General features: G+C 41.4%; 1 protein-coding gene across 1 annotated transcript; it reads left to right on the plus strand.

Annotated features, from left to right (window-relative positions):
* BHMT (betaine--homocysteine S-methyltransferase) lies at positions 1 to 22943 on the plus strand. Its single transcript, XM_049769082.1, has 9 exons — positions 1 to 19; positions 695 to 996; positions 8314 to 8446; positions 14281 to 14399; positions 15519 to 15710; positions 16050 to 16197; positions 19466 to 19648; positions 20581 to 20809; positions 22206 to 22943. The coding sequence occupies exons 1-9, from the start codon at positions 1 to 3 to the stop codon at positions 22390 to 22392; spliced, it is 1512 nt and encodes a 503-aa protein (XP_049625039.1). The 3' UTR covers positions 22393 to 22943.
* Positions 22944 to 23691: the final 748 nt, after the last annotated feature.

The raw sequence follows: 23691 nt of genomic DNA on the forward strand, positions 1-23691 counted from the left end.
ATGCCAGCTGTACTCAAAGGTTAGTCCTAACTGCCCTTGCTTCTGGCAGGAAAGGGGGACCATATGCTGTGGATTCAACCCATGAGCAAGAAAAGTGCCTTACCCACTGTGCTATATCTCTGCTCCCTCTTCTAGTTCTCTTAATGCCTGCTTTCAAGCAGTTTGGGGGCTGAATATTGAATCCTCTACCTTTCTAGTGGCATATAAACATGTTAAAATACTGCCCTTGGGGCCTTTCTCCACTCACGTTGAAAAAAAAAATACTGCCCTTGTTAAATAGCTTGAAGATATCCTAATCAAAGGCTACGGTGTTAGATATTGCAAGACATATTTGCATATCGTGGTAGAAGGATCTTTTGAACATGCCCTATAATTAGAGGTTAGTACCAGAGCTTCTGGAAATGCTCTGTGTGCAGTAGCCTATGTCACAGGGAATGACACTTTAGTCTGAAGTTCGCTTAAGCTTATCGTTGATCGCTTGACAAATATTTAGGCATTGAATAGAATTCTTAGGGGCCTCTTCCAGCGATGCAAGTTGGTTGATAGTTGGTGCTTGATTCCAGGCATGTACTAAATCAGAGTCCACCGGGGGCAAAGAAGGACCTTGCACAGATGACATGCCTGAAAGTCAAGTGACAACCAATCCCTCTCCCAACCCCCCTTGTTTTACTTCTGAATGATTCCACCCATTTAGGAGAACACTCTCGGTCATCACCTTTGAATGGCAGGTTCCCAACGATCCTCTCTACTCAGAAGAGCTCAGGGAAAGGTTGGTGGGCGTGTTCAGCAACTGGGCCCGCGTTGGACCTTGCAGAGGCCGGGGAAACCCACCCCGCGCCCAAAGGTGACTATAAAGAGCCAGAGGGCCCTCTGGGCAGCGCAGGGCTTCTCAGGAGGAGGAGGAAGGCTCGCTCGTCTCTCCCGCACGCATCCGTGCTAAGTACCTGTCTTAGCATCCCGAAGATGGCGCCAGTGGGGGGCAAAAAGGCCAAGAAGGTGAGTTCGCATCCTAGGCCCGCTTCCCAGTCTCGGGGGGAGAGCAGAGACCTTGGAGCGCAGCATTGGTTCGAAAGTGCTCCCCAGAACTTATGTTGCAAACTCCCTCTCCGACCCCTCTGAGCACCCCAGCCCTACCATTCCTCGAGTGCACCCTAAACCCCAACTAGAGGAGTCCCAACTAGAGGGAGCTCTGTTTCCCTCCGGCAGCGGGGAAATCTGCGGGTCTCCTGCATCCCAGGGCTCCCCTGAAAGTGTCTGCACCCCACGAGCCCTCTGCGCGCAGTTGGGCAGACCCGGCCCGACCATTTCCCGCTCCCCATCCCACCCCCTTTCCACGCTCCGATTTCCCGCACCTCCCTGATGGGTTGGCTCCTACCCAAGCGTTGATTGGACAATGGTAAGTTTCAGGTACAGTTTATTTCAGCAACCCAAGAAAATGCTGATCATGTAGGCATTGATAATAATAATAATAATTTAAGATATAGATATATATATATATATATGTCGAGCGCCTGTAAGATAGTGAAGACAGACTAACCGTTTAAAATAAGAAATAAAAATGTGGGGTCAGTCTCAATAAAAATAAATTGTTAAATGTCAAAAAATAAAAGAAATGTGGGGCCAGAGAGATAGCATAGAGGTAAGGCATTTGCCTTGCATGCAGAAGGTCGGTGGTTCAAATCCCGGCATCCCCGATGGTCCCCCTGAGCACCGCCAGGTGTGACTCAAAAACAAATAAACAAATTAATAAATAATTTATTTATTATTATATTTATAAATAAAATAGGTAAAAATCCAGCTGTTTATGTCCGTAATGAACAAGCTTCCCCTCATAGATCCGGGAGTAGATTTCGTCCACATTGTGGGAGTTTGGCTAGTTTGGGAGAGGGATAAATGAACTGATCTAGGACTAGAGGATAGGAGAGAAGGACGGAAGAATATGTTGGATCCTTCAGGTTAAAGATTCCTTCCCATGTCAAGGGGATTGAGAGGTCCCCTGAGGAAAGGTAGGGAGCTGAAGGAGCCAGACTACATGTTCCCCCTCAATGTAAGGGTGATTGTACCTCTATCTTCCGTGTAAAAATGGACCTGCCAAGTATCTAAAAGGATGGTTCCCAAATTTAAAAATTCTTCCATTCAAGGCAAAACGTATCTTAAATTTTTTTAACGCAGCATGCATTGACTTATGCTGATTGCATAAATGTGATGTTGAGATGGCCAATTGTTACAGATTATTACCAAGTGAATTAGATTAAACTTTTTTTGCCATCCATAAATCTTCTGTCAGTGTGGACAGGGAAAGATGATTTCTATAGAGATTTAAACTCTTTTTTTGGTTCTGCCTTATTTGCAAGGTAATAGATTCTAATCGGGTCTCTTAAATTTAAAAAGCAGAAAATGAAACATTGAAAAGATTGTTTTAGCAATACAGTGACATAAAATGTAGAGGAACGTAAGTTCCTTGGCATCCTTATTGCTATGTGAATATTGCTGCTAAAACATGGGTTATCCTGTGTCTGTACTTTTGAGTTTAAAACTAGAAAGTTATTGGGGCTCCAGCGATAGTACAGTGGGGGTGCTTGCCCAGCATGCAGCTGCCACAGGTTCCATTCCAGTATCCTCTTTGATCCCTTAAGCCAGGAGTTATTCCTGAGTACAGAACCAGAAGTAACCCTTGACTCAGTGAGGCTCCAAAACAACACACACACACACAAACACACACACACACACTTATTTTGGGCCGGACAGACTATTTAGGGGATAAGGTGCTTGCCTCCCTGTGTGTGGCCCAGAGATAACAGTAGTAATAAATTGTTAGAATATTATGGAAAAACACATGTTCATTTTGTAAACAATTAGAAAAAACCCTAGAACAGTGTGTGCTACATTTTAAATATTTTGTTAGGTTCTTGTGGCTAATACGATTTTTCAAACAAAATTAGACTCAGGCATTTTTTCCATCACATATTCCAGTTTTTAAAATTCTTTTTAATTTAGTCACTACAAATTTACAAAGTTATTTATTATTTTGTTTCAGACATGAATTGTTTCAATATTGATCCCCTCACCAGTATCTATTTCCCTCCGTCAATTTTCCCCAGTTGCCTTCCACTTACCTGTCTGCCTCTACAAGAGGCGTGTGTGTGTGTGTGTGTGTGTGTGTGTGTGTGTGTGTGTGTGTGTGTAAAATATAGATATATTTATGCTTTTACACTGTGGTTTACAGTAGTGTTGCTGGTAGGGTTTCATATATAACACTATACCACTTTTCAACACCACCTCCTTCTCCCAATTGAGAGCCTCCTTCCACCATACATGTTGTCCCCTCCCTGTCTTATCCCCAGCCCCCTCAGGTGACGTATTTTCTTCTGAATACCAGTTCTCATGTCTTTTGTTTCCATTGTCTTTGAGTATTCACTATTCCTCCATTATGTTTTTTTATATCCTGCATATTGAGAGAGCATTCTGCATTGGTCTCTCTCTCCCTCTGACTAACTTCATTCAGCATGATCCTCTCCAAGTCTCTCCATGTAGCCACAAATTGCATAACTTTATCTTTTCTTATGGCCAAGTAATATTCCATTCTATGTATGTACTATAGTTTCTTTATGTAGACATCTATTCTTGGCCACCAGAGTTGTTTCCAGATTTTGGCTACTGTAGATGGTGCTGAAAACAGCATAGGGGTATAAATGCTTTTCTCAGTTTTGTGTAGTGCCAGGAATAAACCCCAAGGACCACCAAATGTGCCCCCCCCAAAAGGCATAGGGACAGGAAAAATTGAGGAGCATCTGAAGTCAGGTAATTAAAACCTGAAGTAGAATCTGAGTATTTTCCCAGATATTAGTATACAGTACATTAATAGACATACTTATTTCTAGTCACTTTCATCAAACAGCATTCTTTTTTCTTTTTTTTTTTCTTTTTGGGTCACACCCGGCAGTGCTCATGGGTTACTCCTGGCTCTATACTCAGAAATCGCCCCTGGCAGGCTCAAGGACTCTACGAGATGCCGGAATTAGAACCACCACCCTTCTGCATGAAAGGCAAACACCTTACCACTGTGCTATCTCTCCGGCCCCAGCATTTTTTTTAACTTGATTTATTGATGGACTTTTGCACTCAGAAATCACCCCTGGCAGCCTGGGGGACCATATGAGATGCCGGGAATTAAACCGGATCCCTCCCAGGTTGGTCAGATGCTAGGCAAATGACCTACCGCTATGTTATTTCTCTGGCCCCCAAGTAGCAGATTCTTAACTGAGAATTAAAGTACAAGAAAATGTGGTGGTTGTTTTAAAACAGTCACAAAAGTTCACTGAGTTAAACTTCACCAGAAGTTCACTAGAGTTGCCGGTAAAATGAAATGTGATTAGTTCATCAGAAGACATAAAAAAAAAAAAATTTTTTTTTTTTTTGGTTTTTGGGGCACACCCAGTGACACTCAAGAGACACTCAGGGGTTACTCCTGGCTATGCGCTCAGAAATCGCTCCTGGCTTGGGGGGACATATGGGCCGCTGGGGAGTCAAACAGGTCTGCTAGCGCAAGCAAGGCAGTACTAACTGCGCCACCGCTCTGGCCCCAACAATCTCTTATTTACTGGACTTACTCATGTTTTTAAGTACCTGTTCTAGAAATAAATCTTTCCTCTTGTTGGCTAATTGTCTGTTGTCTAATTATCTATTTAGATACATTGTGTGGATTTTTTTGTTTGTTTGTTTTAGTTTGGTTTGGTTTGGTTTTTGGTTTTGGGGCCACACCCAGCGGCCCTTAGGGGTTACTTTGTCTCTATGCACAGAAATTCTTCCTGGCAGGCTCAGGGGACTATATGGCATGCTGGGAATGGAACCCAGGTTTATCCTGGGGTCAGCCGCTTGCAAGGCAAACACCCTACCGTTGTGCTATTGCTCTAGCCCATAAATAATTGTATAGATTTTTTATTTTAAAAAGTAAATGTGGGCCCGGAGATATAGCACAGAGGCGTTTGCCTTGCAAGCAGCCGATACAGGACCAAAGGTGGTTGGTTCGAATCCCGGTGTCCCATATGGTCCCCCGTGCCTGCCAGGAGCTATTTCTGAGCAGACAGCCAGGAGTAACCCCTGAGCACCGCCGGGTGTGGCCCCCCAAAAAACAAACAAACAAACAAACAAAAAAGTAAATGTAATTAATTGTACATAATTGTAGAACTCAAGGAGTTCTGTACTTGAAAAGCTTTCAACCAAACAGGATTTTCAAGAACATAGCACATAATTCTCCAGCTTTTGTGCTTTAAATAAAGAAGCCTGTTGTTAGTCCTGAGTGGTAGAACTCAACTATAACTGTGTGAGCCCTTAGTTCAGTCCCAGCACCTTATGCTCTCCCTCGCCCCAGCACCAAGTATGGCCTCTATAAGATACAAAAAATTAATTTTAAATGTCAGCTTTTTTATTTATCTCCACATCAGATGGCCAAAGGTTTACAAAGGGTTAGTCAAAGGGAAGAGGATTAAAATAAGGTAGGTTTTAAAGCAATGGTCCTCAACCTATGGCCCGCGGGCCACATATTGTATTTATTTCCATTTTTGTTTCTTCACTTCTAAATAAGATATATGCAGTGTGCATAAAAATTTGTTCATAATTTTTTGTTTTTACTATAATCTGGCCCTCCAACAGTCTGAAGGACAGTGAACTGGCTCCCTGTTTAAAAAGTTTGGGTACCCCTGTTTTAAAGGGTGTCGAGGATTTCAGAGAAAATCCTTTCAGAATGCCTTCTCTCACCAATGATTAATGTAACGCTTTGTAATCTGACCAGTGTCTGCTTTGTCAACCGTTGTTGGTGATAAATTGAGCATAGTTATTAACCTCAAAATATGCTGTCATGTGGTCTTCTAAGGGACTTTCACATTCTCCCATCCTAAATAATAACTTATTTAAGAACAAATCTGAAGAGCTTAATAAACTTTCCTTCTTCTTTCCTTCTTCCCTCCCTCTTCCTCCCTCCCTCCCTCTTTCCTTCCTCCCTCTCTTCTTCCTCCCTTCTTCCATCTCTCCCTCCCTTCCTCCCTTCTTTCCTTCCTTACTTCCTTCCTCCCTCCCTCCCTTCCTCCCTCTCTCCCTTCCTTTGACCCTCTCTCCCTCTTTCCCTCCCTCCCTCCCTCCTTCCTTCCTTCTTCCTTTCCTCCCTCTGTCCCTCTCTCCCTCCCTCCCTCCCTCCCTCTCTCCCTCCCTCCCTTCCTGTCTGCCTTTCTTTCTTCCTTTCTTCCTTCCTTCCTTCCCTTTCCTTCCCTTCCTTCTCTTTCTTCCCTTCCTTGTTTTGTGGTCACACCCAACAATGCTTAGAAAATACTCCTAAAATCACTCCTGGCAGGGACTTTCACTCAGAGATCACTCCTGAAGGCATGGAGGATCATATGAGATGCCTGCGATCATACCCAGGTGGGCTATGTGCAAGGCAAATGCTCTACCTAAAGTGCTATCACTCTGGCCTCAAAATAAACCTTTTGATGATAACTCAATGACCTCATTGAGAGATACAATAAGGTTCATAAAATAAAATAATAAAATTTAAAAATTAAAATTAAAAAAATAAAAAACTATTAAAATAAAATTAAATAAAAAACTTAAAAATAAGATATGACTCTATACTTCCCCACTTGAAAAACCTCATACAAATCAAGATATTTTTTTCTTATAACTATTTATCTTCTCTGTCCTTAGGTATTTGAGTTGTTTCCAGATTTTGGCTATTGAGAATAGTACTGTAATGAACATATTCATAAATGCAAACTTGATTTTTTTCAGATTATCACAGGATAATTACTGTGCAGCAATGTAAATTGGGATGGTATAGAAATGGGAAAGGTGGGAGTTAGTTTGTAGATATTTTATTTACTCTTTATTCTCTTCATTTCACATTTACAGAGAATAGGATATGCATACCTGGAGGCAGGAGCAATAGTACACTGGGTAGGGTGCTTGTGCATGTATCAACACAATCCCCTGGTACCCCAAATGGGCCCCAGAGCCAAGAGTGATCCCTGGGTACAGAGACAGAATTAAAATCTGAGTGTTTGTAGGTGTGACCTCCCAAAAATATGTATATGTTCTTGCTATGTGGAATTTGACACAAAAGATGGAAATCTTCAAGTGATACTACCACCTCAACTCCTTTCATCAAATTGACTTGTGAATTTTCAGTGTTCAGAGTTCCTAAATAGCATTCATGATTGGCCACCTGAACTCCAGTAGTTGTAATCCTCCCTTAAGTTAATTGACCAAATAGACAGGTTCAGGTCTTGCAAACAGCACATCACCCCTCACTATTCCTCAAAGGATTTTCACTGTATGAGCACTCTGGTTGTTTGTCTTTGAGATAGTCACAAATTTGTGTAAAAAAATATACTTGGGGGCCGGTGAGGTAGCGCTAGAGGTAAGGTGTCTGCCTTGCAAGCGCTAGCCAAGGAAAGGACCACGGTTCGATCCCCTGGTGTCCCATATGGTCCCCCAAGCCAGGGGCAATTTCTGAGCGCGTAGCCAGGAATAACCCCTGAGCATCTAACGGGTGTGGCCTGAAAAAACAAAAAAAAACCAAACAAAAAAAAATACTTGGAGGAACCGGAGCAATAGCACAGCAGTAGGGGGTTTGCCTTGCAAGTGGCTGACCTGAGATGGAGCTGGGTTCTATTCCTGGCATCCCTTATGGTCCCTGAGCTTGCCAGGAGCGATTTCTGAGCATAGAACCAGGAGTAAACCCTGAGCACAGCATCTGGGTGTGACCCCAAAACACACACACACACACACACACACACACACACACACACACATATATATATATATATAGTTGGAGGGTATGGGAGGAGGGGGAGAGAGAGAGAGAGAGAGAGAGAGAGAGAGAGAGAGAGAGAGAGAGAGAGACTATAGAGCTAGGTAGAATTTCACCTAGAGTCCCACTGGCCACTGACTCTCTGAGCCCTGCCTGAGAGCCTCCTCAAATATGTGTGAATAAATGAGTGAGTGAATGTGTGTGTGTTTGATATACACATATATACTTTAAGAGAGTAATGAAGTCATTTTTGTTTTGTTTTATTTGTTGTGCTGAGGGCTTATTTCTGACTCTGCTCAAGGATCATTGCTGGTGAGGCTCAGGAGGCCCTATAATATTCTGCCTAGAATTGAATCCCTGTTGAATATAAGCAAGTACCTTATCTATAGTACTATCTCTCCTGCTCCAAAAATCAAACTACTAAAGTATATCATAGCAAAATTTCTAAAAAATAAAAAGTTGTCTTTCAAATTCAAGTAACACATTTTGCTTCCTTTTGTTTGTGACTTTAGGGCATCCTTGAACGTCTAAATGCAGGAGAGGTTGTGATTGGAGATGGAGGATTTGTCTTTGCCCTGGAGAAGAGGGGCTATGTGAAGGCAGGTCCCTGGACCCCGGAAGCAACTGTAGAACACCCAGAAGCAGGTGGGTGCAGGACTGGAGTCTATGCTCCTGTGAAGGAGAAGTAGGCTGTGCTGAGGGCAAGGCCTTGGCTGTGAACACACATCCCTGCCACCTCTTCCAATTTGGAGTTATAGGGCTACTAGCACTAGCAGAGATGGACTGGGCCTCCTTACCATTCTGGGCCAGTCTGGGGGTAGCTCGGTGCCCTGCCTCTCTCTGCTCACCCTCCCTCTCTCCTCTAGGTGACTTGCAGGCTCTTCCTTTTCCTGTCTTCATCTCTAGGGAATTTGCCTCCCTCTGTGCCTTCAGCTACCCCACCTCAACTTGCTATCAGCAGAGCTGTTACCTCTGAGATTTCAGTCCTAAAACACCATTTTCTGATTTCCTCTCTTTTCTGCTCACACTCTCTTTAGTGTTCCCCAACCTCAACTCAAAACTATTTAGCCATTTCTTTTCTTCCTTCAGCCTTCCCTCCTTGTCATTCTACTCCAAGTGTCACACTACAACCATTGACTGTGGCCTTGCTGAGATGCCATCCTTTATTATTTGCTGATTCAAAACCCAATTAAATTCAGAGACTTATGCTCTGGAAGGGGGCCAGGAATCTATGTACTCTTAATAGTCCCAGGTGATCTCAACCTTAACCATACTTTGAGAAACATGGCCTAAAGCATTTTACCAAACATAATGAAGTAATTATTATTGTATTCATTTCTTTAACTATTTCTATGGCTTGTTTCTTTTCTTTTTTGCTTATTTTGTTTATTTGTCTGTTTGCTTTGCTTTGCTTTGGAGCCCACACCTGGCTGCATTCGGGCCACTGTACTGTCTTTGTGCTCACAAATCACTCCTAGCAGGCTCAGGTGACTATATGGGATGCTGGACATCGAACCTGGGTCAGTCGCAAGCAAGACAAATGCCCTACCTACTGTGCTATCACTCCAGCCTTAGTATAGCTTGTTCCTTAAAGTTCACTTGCTAGATTGAGCTCAAAATAAAATGTCTTGTTTGGGAGCCGTACCTGGAGTCTCAGGAGCTATTCCTGGCTCTGTGTTTAGAGGATGACTTACAGTTCCAGCAACAAACTGGGGTCAGCAAGATGCAAAACAAGTGCTGGAGCTCCTATTTTATTTATACAGCCTAAAATAAAATATTGAAGAAATCTCATTTGAAAAGGGGAAGGTTTGGCCACACTTGGTGGCTCTTGAGGGTTAGTTCTGCCTCTGTGCTGTCACTCATGGAGGCGCTTGGTGGTCTCATATAATGGTACCTGTATGCTGGAGTATAGAAGGCACTAAAGCAATTTACCAAACACAATGGAATAATTATTGGGTTTTTTTCATTTCTTTTTGTCCTAGAATGAGTTTATTTTCATGGCTTTTTTCTTTTCTTTTCTTTTTTGCTGTTTGTTTATTTTGTTTAGGGGCTACACCTGGCCACACTCAGGGTACTGCACTCCATGTACCAACTCTATGCTCAGGAATCACTCCTAGCAGACTCAGGTGACCATATGGTCAGAAGCTTCAGTCTGTTGTCTCTCTCTAACCTCCAAAACAATTTTGTAAGACTGGTGTCTGGGCTGTTATTTCATGGTGAAAACCATTAGAAAAAAAAATTTAGCTCATGTCCACAATCTCTTATCCCAAATCATTTGGGGCCAAATGTTTCTTGGTGAATCCAGCATTTGAGTAAATTTTAGAAAATTAATACAGTACATATCTTGTGTATTATGTCACAATTTAGGACCTAAAAGTACTCCCATTCCCTTGAGCAAGCACTGTTATGCATGAAAATATATGATGACCTACAATAACGATAGCATAGTTATAAGTATCTGCACATTAGACCAGGTCACATTTTACCTCCAAATGATTTTCTATAAATTTATTATCCCATTGAAGAAATGCCACAAAATTTCACTGACCTTTAAGTATTCACAGTGGAATTCCAAAACTTGTATGGGTCTGGGAAATTTACAAAGATACTGACTAACTATGCTCTGTGCATATATAACTGAGCAAAGAGTTCAAAATAGCACTGTGGCGCTAGAGGGAAGGCATCTGACTTGCAAGCGCTAGCCTAGGATGGACCGTGGTTCGATCCCCCCGGCATCCCATATGGTCCATCAAGCCAGGAGCAATTTCTAAGCTCATAGCCAGGAGTAACCCCTGAGTGTCAACGGGTGTGCCCCTTCAAAATCAAAATAAGTTATAAGCAATCTTATGTCCATCCTTAAAATCTTTTTTTGTTTTTGTTTTTGTTTTGGGGTCACACCCGGCAGCGTTCAGGATTCACTCCTGGCTCCACACTCAGAAATCGCTCCTGGCAGGCGCGGGGGACCATATGGGATGGCGGGATTTGAACCACCGTCCTTCTGCATGAAAGGCAAACACCTTACCTCCATGCTATCTCTCCAGCCCCAGCTTAAAAGCTTAAAATCTATTTTTTAAAAACTCATTGGCCTTTCAAATTCTAAAGTTCTGTGAGTAGTTCCATTACTGGTAAGAAACAAACACCAGGACATCAGAAATCCAGGTTGGAGGCTAGAGTGATAGCATAGCAGTAAGGTGTTTGTCTTGCATGTGGCCGACCCTGGACGAACCCAAATTCAATCTCTGGCATCTAATATGGTTCTCCTAGCCTGCCAGGAGCGATTTCTGAGCAAGGAGCCAGGAGTAATCCCTGAGCCCAGTGTGGCCCAAAAACAAACAAACAAAAAAAATCCAGGTTGACCATGGGCTAAAAGTCTGCCTTCTGGATTTCCCTGATGCCTGGAGGAGTCCTAAAAAACACTGAAAGCTGTTTGTGTTTTACAATAAATATTTAAGACTATTGGGCTGGAGATATACGGTACAGAGGATAGGGTACTTGTCCCACCAGGAGTGAACCCTGGAATAAGATATGAGTACTGTCAAGTAGGGCCCAAAAAACAAAACCAATAAATAATATATGTAACTTGCAACATTTGGCTCCTATAATGCAGTATCATGAAGAACTTTTATTTTTGTTGTTTTTTATTGTTTTTGTTTTGGGGTCACTCCCAGCAATACTGAGGGTTACTTCTGGTTCTGCACTCAAGAATCACTTTTAGTGGTGTTTTGGGACCATATGAGATGTAGGGAATTGAACCTTGGTTGGCTGCATGCAAGCCAAATACCCTACCTGCTGTACTATTGCTATAGCCTCATGAAGAACTTTTAAGTCATAAAGGAGTGTAATTTGAATAGCTTCTGTTTGTATGGTAGGAGCCTGTTCCACCCAATTAGTAGAGGATAAAGACCCTAAGAATATAATGATGAGAGGGAAAAACAGACACTCAAAGGAGAACCAGAGATTGCTGGACTAATGTTCCTGTTAAATCAGATGCTGGGCATTGTTATTCTCACACGCAGTAGAATCAGCTTTGCATTTGGCTGTGACTTCACACCAACAGTGGCTTGGAGAACTGAAGGTATAATAATTGGCCCCAGGCAAGTCTCACCAAGTTGGGTCACACTCAGTGCTGCAGAACCCTTTTAAAATGCATGATGGAATAGTCTACTCAGTTAAGAGCCAGTTGTCTTCGCCTCTTTTGGATCATAGTCCTCTGGGAAAATGCAGCAAAAAAAGTGATAATAATGCTCTGCTCTAATAAAATGATATATAGAGGATTCATTTTCATGCCATTCTAAGGTTGTTACAATCTCTGAAAATTCACTGAAGGCCCACCTGGGTCAACATTTTGTTTTAAATCATTTTCCTCTGTTAATGGGAATCTGGTATAGACCTACTTTCTTCTCCCCTGCTCCTGCCTCAGCAGCACTGCCCTTTCCTGATAGCAGAGACTTCAGAAATGGTGCTTTTAATTGGTTCTAACTTATTACTAATCAACACAGGTTGGAAATTCATTGATTTAGGCATGCTTTTACTTTTGAGAACTACAGCTCCTTGACTTTTTAAAGATTTTACTTCAGGGGCCAGAGAGGGTGGTGCAGTGGTAAGGTGTTTGCCTTGCATGCAGCTGGCTTAGGACCTTGGTTTGATCCCCTGGCACTGCATATGGTCTTCCGAGTACAGTCAGGAATAGTTGTGCGTCCCCTCCCAGCACTGCTAAGCATGACCCATAATCCAGAAAACAAGATAAATTATTTTTAAAGTAATTAGGGCTGGAGCGATAGCCTTATCTTCCTACAATCTCAGCCCTGGGAAAACCCAGAACAACAGTGTCTTGATTCCCTCATTTACTATTATTGCATCTCTCAATCCTTAGGAGGATTGAGACTTCTAAAACTTTAAAATAAAATTTATAGGATTGTTTGTTCATTTTTACTCAGAAATCCTAGTTTAGGAGTACTTACTTTGTCCCATTAAATCCTCCATGAGAGTTTTATTTTCACTATCTTTTATTTTGGGGGGGCCCATACCCAGCAGTAACTCCTGGCTCTGCATTCAAAAATTATTTCTGGCAGGGCCAAAGGGACCATGTGCAAGGCTAGTGCCTTATCAGTGGTGTTATTGATCTGTCCCTGATTTTAATTTTCTAAAGTGAGCATTTTTCAGGGGCTAGAGAGATAGTACCATGAGTAGGATACTTGTTTTGCACATAACCAATCTGAATTTAGTCCCCAGAACACAGTGGTCCAAGCACTACCAGGAGTGATCCCTGAGAGGAAAGCCTAAGCACTGCTGGTGTAACCCAAAAACAAACAAATGAAATGAACAGATTTTTTTCTGCTCTCTTCTAATGGAGGTTATCAAGAAGGCTGAAAGTAAAAAAAAAAAAAAATTCTAGTAAATAACCTTAAGAAAATAACAATAGGAGAACCAGAGAGGTGGCAGCAACCAGGGTTGAAATGTATTTTGCATGCAGAAGGCCTGGTCTCAGACCCTGGCACTGCATAGTCTCCTGATCAACACCAGGACCAACTCCCAAGCATACAGTTAGAGTAGCTCCTAAGCACCATCATGTGTGGCCCCTAAAACCAAACAAACAAACAAACAAAAATTCAACAAGCTGAGTGCATGCTTTGCAAGCAGGAGACCCCAAGTTTTAACTCCAGCACCACATGGTTCCTCAAGCACCATGGAGAATGACCTCTGAGCATTGAGCTGTGAGTAGCCCCTGACTACTCTCAACTGTGACCCCCCCAAAATTAGAATAGTAACAATGCCTGTGTCTCCTACTCATGCCAATTAAATGAGTAACTGTGGACTTGATCCTAGCATTCGCCATTTCACAGTAAGCTTTTAGAGTACCTAATTAATGTTCATGCAGTTTAAGAGTATTATTGTGCAGCAAAGGCTGTCTCTCAATTCAATAACGTGACTATAGGGAGAAATCCTGATTTCCTCTAACTAGTGAAAACCTCACTCCATTTCTTATTTATCTGTACCCAAACCAGAAATACCTTTCAAAAATATATAGCTCAACATGTCACTCAGCTGCTACAAACTGTTGATGTTTCCCTGTGCAGTGAAGGGCTATTCCATTTGTAGTCTTTCTGCCAGCCCCACTTTGCTCCCTCATCTCTCCACTGCCCCCAAGTTTTAGTTGCTCAGACTCATTACCATTCCCCCATGCCAAACCAGCTACCCAACTCTTTCTCTTCTCAGCTGGTCCTTCTGAGGGGATGTGTTTCCTCACCCTCACTGCCTGACAAAAGAGCTGAGATGATTTATTCTTGGTTGGACTTCCTCCCCTTCACCCCATAGCAATGGTAGAATAAGTATCTTTTTTTTCCAGCAAGAGACCCCAGATGCCTTCTCTTCCACATCCAAAATGCATGATCACCAAGCAAGCAAGAATTTAAGCAGAGCTGTTCATATGTGTTTATCGATGAGTAGAAATAATGACTTTTCCCAATTCACTCTCTCAGTTCGCCAGCTTCATCGCGAGTTCCTCCGAGCTGGATCCAATGTCATGCAGACCTTCACTTTTTATGCCAGTGAAGACAAGCTGGAGAACAGGGGGAACTATGTTGCAGAGAAAATATCTGTGAGTAGAGCTGTGCGTGGATTTCTTAGTAGAGTGTAGAATCACTGGTTGCTATCATCAAAGTTCTCACAGAGAAACACAATGAGCCTCTTCAGAGCTGAGTATAAAAATGATATATATGCAGCAGCTCAGGTTTTATTAAGCTGAAGTTTCCAAAGTGTACAGAAAAATAGACACAGATCAAACTAGAGGCACTAAATAATGAATAGGTCTCAGGCTCATGACGAAGTTGCCAAGCATACAGTCCTCTACATTCTTGCTCTTTTATAGTAGTTTTATGTGGCACATGGTAAGAGAAAGATGGGCCAGAGGGTCAGCATCAGAAATCCTGAGCTCATTCCCCCTCTTTTTACAATTAGCTGTGTAGTCTTGGGCAAATCACTTCCCATCCATGATGGCAGTCATTTCTTTATCTCCTAAGTAAAAAAAGAGTCGTAAAATTGTACAAATCTATGTGACCTACAATACTAAGATGTAGTTGTTAGGGTTTTTGTTGGTTTGGAATATTTTAGGACAAATGTCTGGTTTTTATCATTAAAAAGATTTGGAGCTTGCATTATAGTTCAAAAGATAAGATATTTACCTTTCATATGGCTGATCCCTGTATAATTCACAATTGTACCACATATTGTCCCTTGAACACCACTAGGGATCTTTCCTGAGCACTAATAGGGATAGCTTCAACCTTCTCAAAAGTATAATACTAAGATACATTTACCTATTAAGAAAAATACATAAAAGTCATGAATTGTGGAATCATTTTCACTAATTTTATTGTAATTAATCATAGAACCAGATCAGCATAATTGTCATTATCATTATTTGTTACAGTTGTCTATGTTCAATATAGACCATTGAAGATGCCAGATCCTTTTTGGGGAAAGGTTTTACCCTCTTTGGTTTAATATAATATCCTAAATATCATCATTAAGTATGACTTTTTTTCTGCCACTATTTTTAGTGATATTCTGCAAATTACCGTAAGGACATATTTTTTCCCTCTCATTTTCTGGAATAGAATCAATCTTGTAAACAGACAACTGAGATGATGGGCAGTTGAATGATCATTTTATTTGTCTTACTTGAAAATGTAGATGTTTGTCTCTGAACCTTTTTTAGGGGCAGAAAGTCAATGAAGCTGCTTGTGACATTGCTCGGCAAGTGGCCGATGAGGGTGACGCTTTGGTAGCAGGAGGAGTGAGTCAGACACCATCGTACCTTAGCTGCAAGAGCGAGACAGAAGTGAAGAAAGTCTTCCAGCAGCAGTTGGAGGTCTTTCTGAAGAAGAATGTGGACTTCCTGATTGCAGAGGTGACTATCCATATGATCAAAACCCATTTAGTACATTTCCCTGCCTTTGCCTCTCCTGAGGAATGAATGCATAGAATGAGGTACCAATCAAGACAACTCAAAGCAGTGCTGAGTTTTGAAATCTTTTCCCAATGTAGGCGTTCAACTCAATTCAACTTAGATATTCTTCAAACATCTTGATTGCATTCCCACTATGAAATCAAGCTTCTGTTCTTTTCGGGAATGCTAGTTGAAAAATACTCCTCTAGTGATACGTCAGTGACTAAGCAATAGACTTCACTGATGCTTTATCTAGGGAGAAACAAAATAAAATGTGCCCTGAACTTCATCTTATTTCAGTACTTTGAACATGTAGAAGAAGCCGTGTGGGCAGTGGAAGCATTGAAAGCATCCGGGAAGCCAGTGGCAGCCTCCATGTGCATTGGTCCCGAGGGAGACCTACATGGTGTCTCGCCTGGAGAGTGTGCAGTGCGCCTGGTGAAAGCAGGTGAGGAAGGGTTTTGGGAACCTCAGTTGATGCTGCTTGATTGATTCGTCTATTTATTTAGGCTTTAGGGCCACATGTGGCAGTGTTCAGGAGCTGATTCCAGGGGTTTTTCCTAGCATTGCTCAGGGACCATGGCATGCCAGGAATTGAACCCAGACCTCCTGCATGTAAAGTACCTGCACTAGCCCTTTGCGTATCTTCCTAGCCTGTGCTTAATGCATATTTAAAAAGATCTACAACAATCACTTCTCGGCCTTTTGGCTAAGACCAAGTGAAAAAGATCTACAAATGCAGATTTATCTATTAATATCTATAAGGTTTCTAGCAAAAAAAACAAAAAACACTTTACTTTTATGAAGGAGGGACAGTTATTGTAACACACACACACACACCAATGCTGAGATCAATTCCCAGTTCAGTTTGTGGTATAATATATGGTCACCTGAGCCCTGGCAGGAATGGTCCCTGAGCACAGAGCCTGGAGTAAGCCTTGAGCATCTTTGGGTGTTGCCCAAAAACAAAAACAAAAAATACATATAACATCTATTTTAAAAGGGAACTAGAGGGGAAACCTTAGTGATAGGGACAATTTTGGTAAATTTAAACAGAGCATTAGAAAAAAATGTGGGGTTTTTAACTCTAGAGGACTTTAATCTTATGAACTTTCTGAGTCAGGTTCCCTTTTACACCAAAGTTTTTCCATTTTCAGAAGTTACAAGTATGCTTTGCTCTTTGTAATTGGTATAATAAATCAGGAATTCCTTTTATATGAACTTCTGACCAACTCACTTATCTTTTTATACAATCTTATTCTTTATAATAGGTTTTGTTTTAGAAAAGAAACGTGGGCTTTTTTCAAAGGTGCTTTGTTTTAGAATAAATCAGAGCTGGGTTTCAGAGAAGGTTTCTTATTTACTCTGTGAAATGGAGAAATTTTGGTTATTTGTCTAAGTTGTATTCAACCATACTAATATCTTAGATGACAAGTCCCTACATTTGTCATTAACCATATTAATTAAATAGGTGGGGGCTGTAGAGATAATACAGAGGTTAAGGAATTTGCCTTATATTCGACTAACACAATTTGAATCCCAGCACCACATAGGATCTGAAGAATATATAAATAAAATATGTCCATCAGTCCATGGGAATGAAATGGACTTGGCCAGAAATATAGTTCTGATAGATTTTTTTTCTCAAACAGATGAACCTTGTAAGTGTTATTCCAAACTAAATGTCAGTCACCAAAAAACATTGAATTTGGCATAGTATCATGTCTATGAAACATCTAGAATGATAAAATTCCCAGGAACAAAAATAAATTACAAGAATTCAGAGATGAGGGAATAGGGAGAGTCACTGCTTAAGAGATAGTTTCTCTTTGAGAATAACAAAAAGTTCTGGAAGAGACATTAGGTGATAGTCACACAAAATTGAACTAAACAATACAAAAGTGACTAATTTTGTGATGAATTTTTTAACCACAAAATATATACGTGTGTGTGTGTGTGTGTGTGTGTGTGTGTGTGTGTGTGTGTGTAAGGAAAGATCCATACTGTTTGGGAATTCTTTTTGTTTGTTTGTTTGTTTGTTTTGTTTTTGTTTTTGAGCCACACCTGGTGTTGCTCAAGATAACTCCTACTCTGCACTCAGGAGACCATATGGGAATCTGGTGATCTAATGAACCCAGGTCAATTGCATACAATTACATACTACCTATTGTACTATGGCTCTGGCCCCCTATTTAAGAATTCTGATTTTGAAAAGATGGAGTAAAAGAATTTTAATTTTCCTAAAAGAATTGCATTATCTCCCCCCAAGTATTCTGGCAAAGAAAACCTTCAAAATCAGTTCAGTGATTCACACAATCAATCATACTTGGTCCAGATATAATAAGGAGCATAATGACCATGAAGAAAGTTCTAAAACAATTTTCTCACTAAATCAAATAAAACTTTACAGGGCAACTTCACAACAATCCCAAAGAGATGTGTAAGCAGGCTGAAATGTTAAGTGATTAATAGTCTCTCTGCTATTTTTAGTGGCCAAAGTCAAAGGACTTTGGAGATTGTTTTCCCATTACTAATCCTAGTCACAAATTTTTTCTAGAAAAACATGCTTCAGAAAAACTTTTTTGCTAAGTTACATTTTGCTATTGTGTCCAGGAAAGTTATTAATATATTGACCTGATGGGAAGGAACATTGATTTATTCCACAATGAATAGTCTCGTAACCACAGGTGCAATGTAGCAGCTGGGGTGTTGAAAAATCACCAAGCTGCGATAGAATGTCACGGATTGAAAAATTGACTACCAAAACTTGAAGTTATAGGGGGAAAAACTCTCATAATGATTTTTTAAATAAAAAGATGGACAACCAAGTGCATGTAAATGACACTTCAATTATAGCAGATGCTTCTAAGCATCTTTAATGGAAAGCACAAGCTGCCTGTAAGTAATCATTCTCATCCACAGCTAAGATGGGCTTGCAGGGGGCAGGGCCCCTGCCCCCCCCCCCCAGTGCACAGCTCCAAATGAAAATTCCCTGATTGGCTGGAGAGGTAGTATGGGATAAGACTCTTGTCTTCCAGGATGCAACCTGGGTTGACTCCCCAGCACCACATGGTTTCTAAGCACCTGGAGTGTCACTCCTGAGCACAGAACCAGAAACAGCCCTTGAGCACTATTACTACCCCCACCTAAAGAAAAAAAACCTCAATGATTAAGAAAATATAGTATGGTCAAAGACAATAGATATGAGCACCAGGCAGATCAGTCTACAGAAGGAAGCTTGACACAAATAGCTGTGGGAGAACAGGTAGGGCAGAGAAGGGACCACTATAACAATGATAGTTGGAGATGGTAACTATGGACAAGAACTGGGGGCTGAAAAGAGGTAAAGTGATATGCATAATATTCCTTCAGTAACAATATTGAAAACCACGGTGTCTAAAAATAAAGGAGAAAGAGAGCGAAGAAAAATGTCTGCCACAGAGGCAGGCAGGGATAGAGTAGGGGGAGATTGTGGGAGGGAAAATGAGGACATTGGTGGCAGAAAATATGCACTGGTGAAGGGTATTTGATATTGTATGGTTGAAGTTCAATCATAAACAACTTTGTAACTGTGTCTCTCGCACTGATAAAATTAAAGAATTTATTTTTAAAAAAATTTAAAGTAATTAAAAAGAAAGAAAAAAAGTAGATCTGCTCACCCCACCCCAACTATGTGGCAAATCCTTGGCCTAACTAAGGTAATCTCTTTCTTCCAGGAGCTGCCATCGTGGGTGTGAACTGCCATTTTGACCCTGCAATCAGTTTGCAAACTGTGAAGCTCATGAAGGAAGGCTTGGAGGCTGCTCGACTGAAAGCTCACCTGATGGCCCAGCCCTTGGCCTACCACACCCCTGACTGCAGCAAGCAGGGCTTTATTGATCTCCCAGAATTCCCATTTGGTAAGACAGAAAATGGCCTCTGTATCTGACAAATTTTCGTATCAGCAGCACACACTTTATCATAGTAAGGAAAAGTAGCTGCCTAACTCTGGTCCCAATTTTTCTCTGCCTGCATTCCCAACAATCTTGATAGTAAATAGTAGGAGAAAGAAAAGATGGGATTAAAAACCAACAGAGATCTCTGATTTAATGTAAAATTAAGGCAACTGAACATCTGGGTAGACAGTTCATGGCAAAAGGGTCCCCCTGAGAGCTGGAGAGTTTTGGTAGTCAACCTCAATAATAGTTGAGGCCCTAGCTTTGCACACAGCCGACCCTGATCCAATCATCAACACCACATAATGTTCTCCAACACTGCCAGGAGTGATCTCTGAGCACTGACTGAGCCAGGAGTGAGTCCTGAGCACTGCCAAATGTGGCCCAAACCTGCCCCACCAAAAATAAAAAAAATAAATAATAAAATAGGAAATGCCCCTGAATCAAATCAATAAAGATTTTGATCTGGTTCCCGTTCTCAGTCTAAATTGTATTATATTAGTGAAATAACTTAGTTCCTTTAAATCAAAGGTTACCAGACTTTTTTGATCTATAACCCCCACCCCACTATCCCCCACATTCCTTTTTTGTTTTTAGGCCACCCCTGGCTATGCTCTGGGCTTACTCCTGCCTCTGCTCAGGAATGACTTCTGGTGGGGCTCTGGGAAACTTATTTGGTGCCACTGTACAATCGCTCCAATCCTAATTTATTTTTTGAAAATTATATAATACTTAGTAAAACTTCATTTCAATACTTTTGAAAAAGATAATTCACCCCTGATTCAATGTCATTGTGTACCTTAAATATTACTATGAAAGAGTAGTAATTCACGTTGGTCACAATAAAAATTACTTAAATAAAAAAGAAGATAATTCAGTCATAATTTACGTTACAGGCCTGGAGCCCAGAGTTGCCACCAGATGGGATATTCAGAAATACGCCCGAGATGCCTACAACCTGGGGGTCAGGTTCATCGGAGGCTGCTGTGGCTTTGAGCCCTACCACATCAGGGCCATCGCAGAGGAGCTGGCCCCGGAAAGGGGCTTTTTGCCACCAGCGTCCGAAAAACATGGCAGCTGGGGGAGTGGTTTGGACATGCACACCAAGCCGTGGATTAGAGCCAGGTGAGAACCTTTAGACCACAGGTCCTCAAACTACAGCTTATGGGCCACATGCGGCCCACTGAGGACACTTATCCACCCCACCATGTATTTTTGCCGCCACTACCTATCCTGCTTATCAGTCCACTCATCTCAGGCTACAGTGCACATGTGTGGGCTCTGTGCCACACTTTCCAACTCCCTCTTTCTCTCCATCTCTCGACTTCTCTCAGTCTTGGGCAAGGGTCCTCAAACTATGGCCAGCCAAAAGCAGGCCCATAGTTTCCATTGAAATACTGGTAAGTTTGTTAATTTAACTTGTTCTTCATTTTAAATATTATATGTGTTCCCATTTCAGTTTTTAATTTAAAATAAGATATGTGCAGTGTTTATAGGAATTTGTTCATAAGTTATTTGTTTTAAACTATAGTCCAGTCCTCCAGTGGTCTGAGGGACAGCAAACTAGGCCCCTATTTTAAAATCTAAGGACCCCTGCTTTAGACTATATTTTCCAGATCAAACTCATTTTGATTGTGACAATGCCCAAGCATGATCACTGCAAAGAGTAAAGCTGATTGGCTGAGTGATGATATAAAATGTTAGTTGTTCTTCTTAAATCTTCTCTTGGAATGTTTACCAGACAACCTGAGGTAGTCATTTCTGGAGAAGACTTTAAAAATACAGGATCGGGGCAGGGAAGGTGGCGCTAGAGGTAAGGTGTCTGCCTTACAAGCGCTAGCGTAGGACGGACCGCGGTTCGATCCCCCGGCATCCCATATGGTCTCCCCAAGCCAGGGGCGATTTCTGAGCTCATAGCCAGGAGTAACCCCTGAGCGTCAAACGGGTGTGGCCCCAAAAACCAAAAATAAATAAATAAATAAATAAAATAATAATAAAAAAAATAAAAATACAGGATCTATCCAGGCCAGATTGATAGCACAATGGGTTACTTTTCATGCAGCCGACCCAGGTTCAATCCCTAGCACCAAAAATGGTTCCCTGAGCACTGCCAGGAGTGATCCATGAACACAGAGTCAAGAGTAAGTTCTGATACAGCCAGGTGTGACTCAAAAAAAAGAGAAAAGAATAAATTAAAAATCATTGTTTTGGGGCCGGAGAGATAGCATGGAGGTAAGGCGTTTGCCTTTCATGCAAGAGGTCATCCATTCGAATCCCAGTGTCCCATATGGTCCCCCGTGCCTGCTAGGAGCAATTTCTGAGCCTGGAGCCAGGAATAATCCCTGAGCACTGCCGGGTGTGACCCAAAAACCACACACACAAAAAAAAAATCACTGTTTTAAGTGGACTATTGACACATTCTGCAAAATATAGTGAAGGCCCCCTAAAAAATTCTAGCTCAGTTGCATAGCAATGTTGACATTCAAGGAGGAGTCTGACATCATGTGGTTTGTTCATGCAGGGCCAGGAAGGAATACTGGCAAAATCTTCGGATAGCCTCAGGCAGGCCATATAACCCATCCATGTCCAAGCCAGATGCCTGGGGAGTGACCAAAGGAACGGCTGAGCTGATGCAGCAGAAAGAAGCGACAACAGACCAGCAACTAAGACAGCTCTTTGAAAAACAGAAATTCAAATCTGCGCAGTAACCTCAGTGGCACTCACGTTTAGCAGATTCTTCTTTTTGGGTCATGGTTCTATAGAGTAAGGAAAAAATGGTTAAGAAACCATGCTTGGTTTAATGCTAGCCTACACATAAAATTGGCATTCGCTGAAGGAAATAGAATCACAAATAGCACTTGACAATTTAAAAAGTGTGTTTTAGAAGTTTACTTAGAAGCAAAATAAGAAGTCAATCTTAAAGTGTTTTACCCAGCACCCACCCAGTAGAAGGTGATAAGGAAATCGCTGTGCCCACAGAAAAGTAATTTCAACATTAATCCCACTGCAAGATGTTTTCAGGCAAGTAAGGAGATGAGATGTGAACACATAATGCCTCAGACAGATAAAATGCTCTAGGGAAACATCTTCTAGGCTCTTTTTAAAATGATCCCTCATGATAAACCCAATTTATATAATGACCCAGTGAAGCACATTTCCCAACCACTGAAATAAACCATAAAATCTATCCTGGTATTTTTTTGTTTATTCCTTTCCATTCCTGATTCATTAATAAAGCATGATGATTGTGAACTTTCAATACATTTTGTGCCCCATTCGTGACTTTAGTCCAAACTTTCAAAACAATAGTAGGGAACACTTGACATATAGGGGATTTATTATTTACATTTGGTTTTAGAAAAATTAGTCAGATGAGACCTCAGAGAGGTCTTCAAAGCGCAGAATTCTGCTCTCATATTTCCAGAGTTGCTATTTTCTGTTCTACTCCCATTTCTTATTGAAAAGAAAAAAAATATGCCAGTAGAGAGAAATAAAGAGTATTTTAGACACTGTTCCTCCTACTCAAAATTGGATCCACCTAAATACTTCCAGTTAGTAAGACAAAGGAGCAATGAGCTTTGGTGGTTTAAAAAGGAAAGGGGACCTGGAAAGATAGTGCTGGGGGGGGGGGGTGGTGGAGGTTAAGACACTTACTTGCTTTGCATCTCAGTGACCTCTGTTCATCCCAAGTACTGTATATGATTCCCCAAACATCACCAGGGGTCACTCCTGAGCACAAAGCCAGAAATAGCCCCTGAGCATTTCCAGGTGTGACCTCCTCCCCAGTCAGAAAAGAAAAAATAAATGAATAGATTCTTCATATTCTCTTCAGTTTTCCTAGATTAAGAACTATATTTTTTACATAGTAATATCCACTGTCCTGTGACAGCTCATGTCTGAAAAGCCAAGAATACATACAGCTATTTATAGAATATTAGAAGAGTTTATTCTTCCTAAACATCCTTGGGCTAGTTTAGATCCTTTGAATTTCTTCCTTCCCCCTTTTC

This window comes from Suncus etruscus, chromosome 2 (assembly GCF_024139225.1).
Source record: "Suncus etruscus isolate mSunEtr1 chromosome 2, mSunEtr1.pri.cur, whole genome shotgun sequence".
NCBI lineage: Eukaryota > Metazoa > Chordata > Mammalia > Eulipotyphla > Soricidae > Suncus > Suncus etruscus.

Bases quoted from the DNA above. Each gene is read 5' to 3' on its own strand.
- BHMT (XM_049769082.1), top strand. The intron at 997-8,313 runs GTGAGTTCGCAT...TTGTGACTTTAG, and splicing joins GGGGCAAAAAGGCCAAGAAG to GGCATCCTTGAACGTCTAAA. The intron at 16,198-19,465 runs GTGAGGAAGGGT...TCTTTCTTCCAG, and splicing joins AGTGCGCCTGGTGAAAGCAG to GAGCTGCCATCGTGGGTGTG.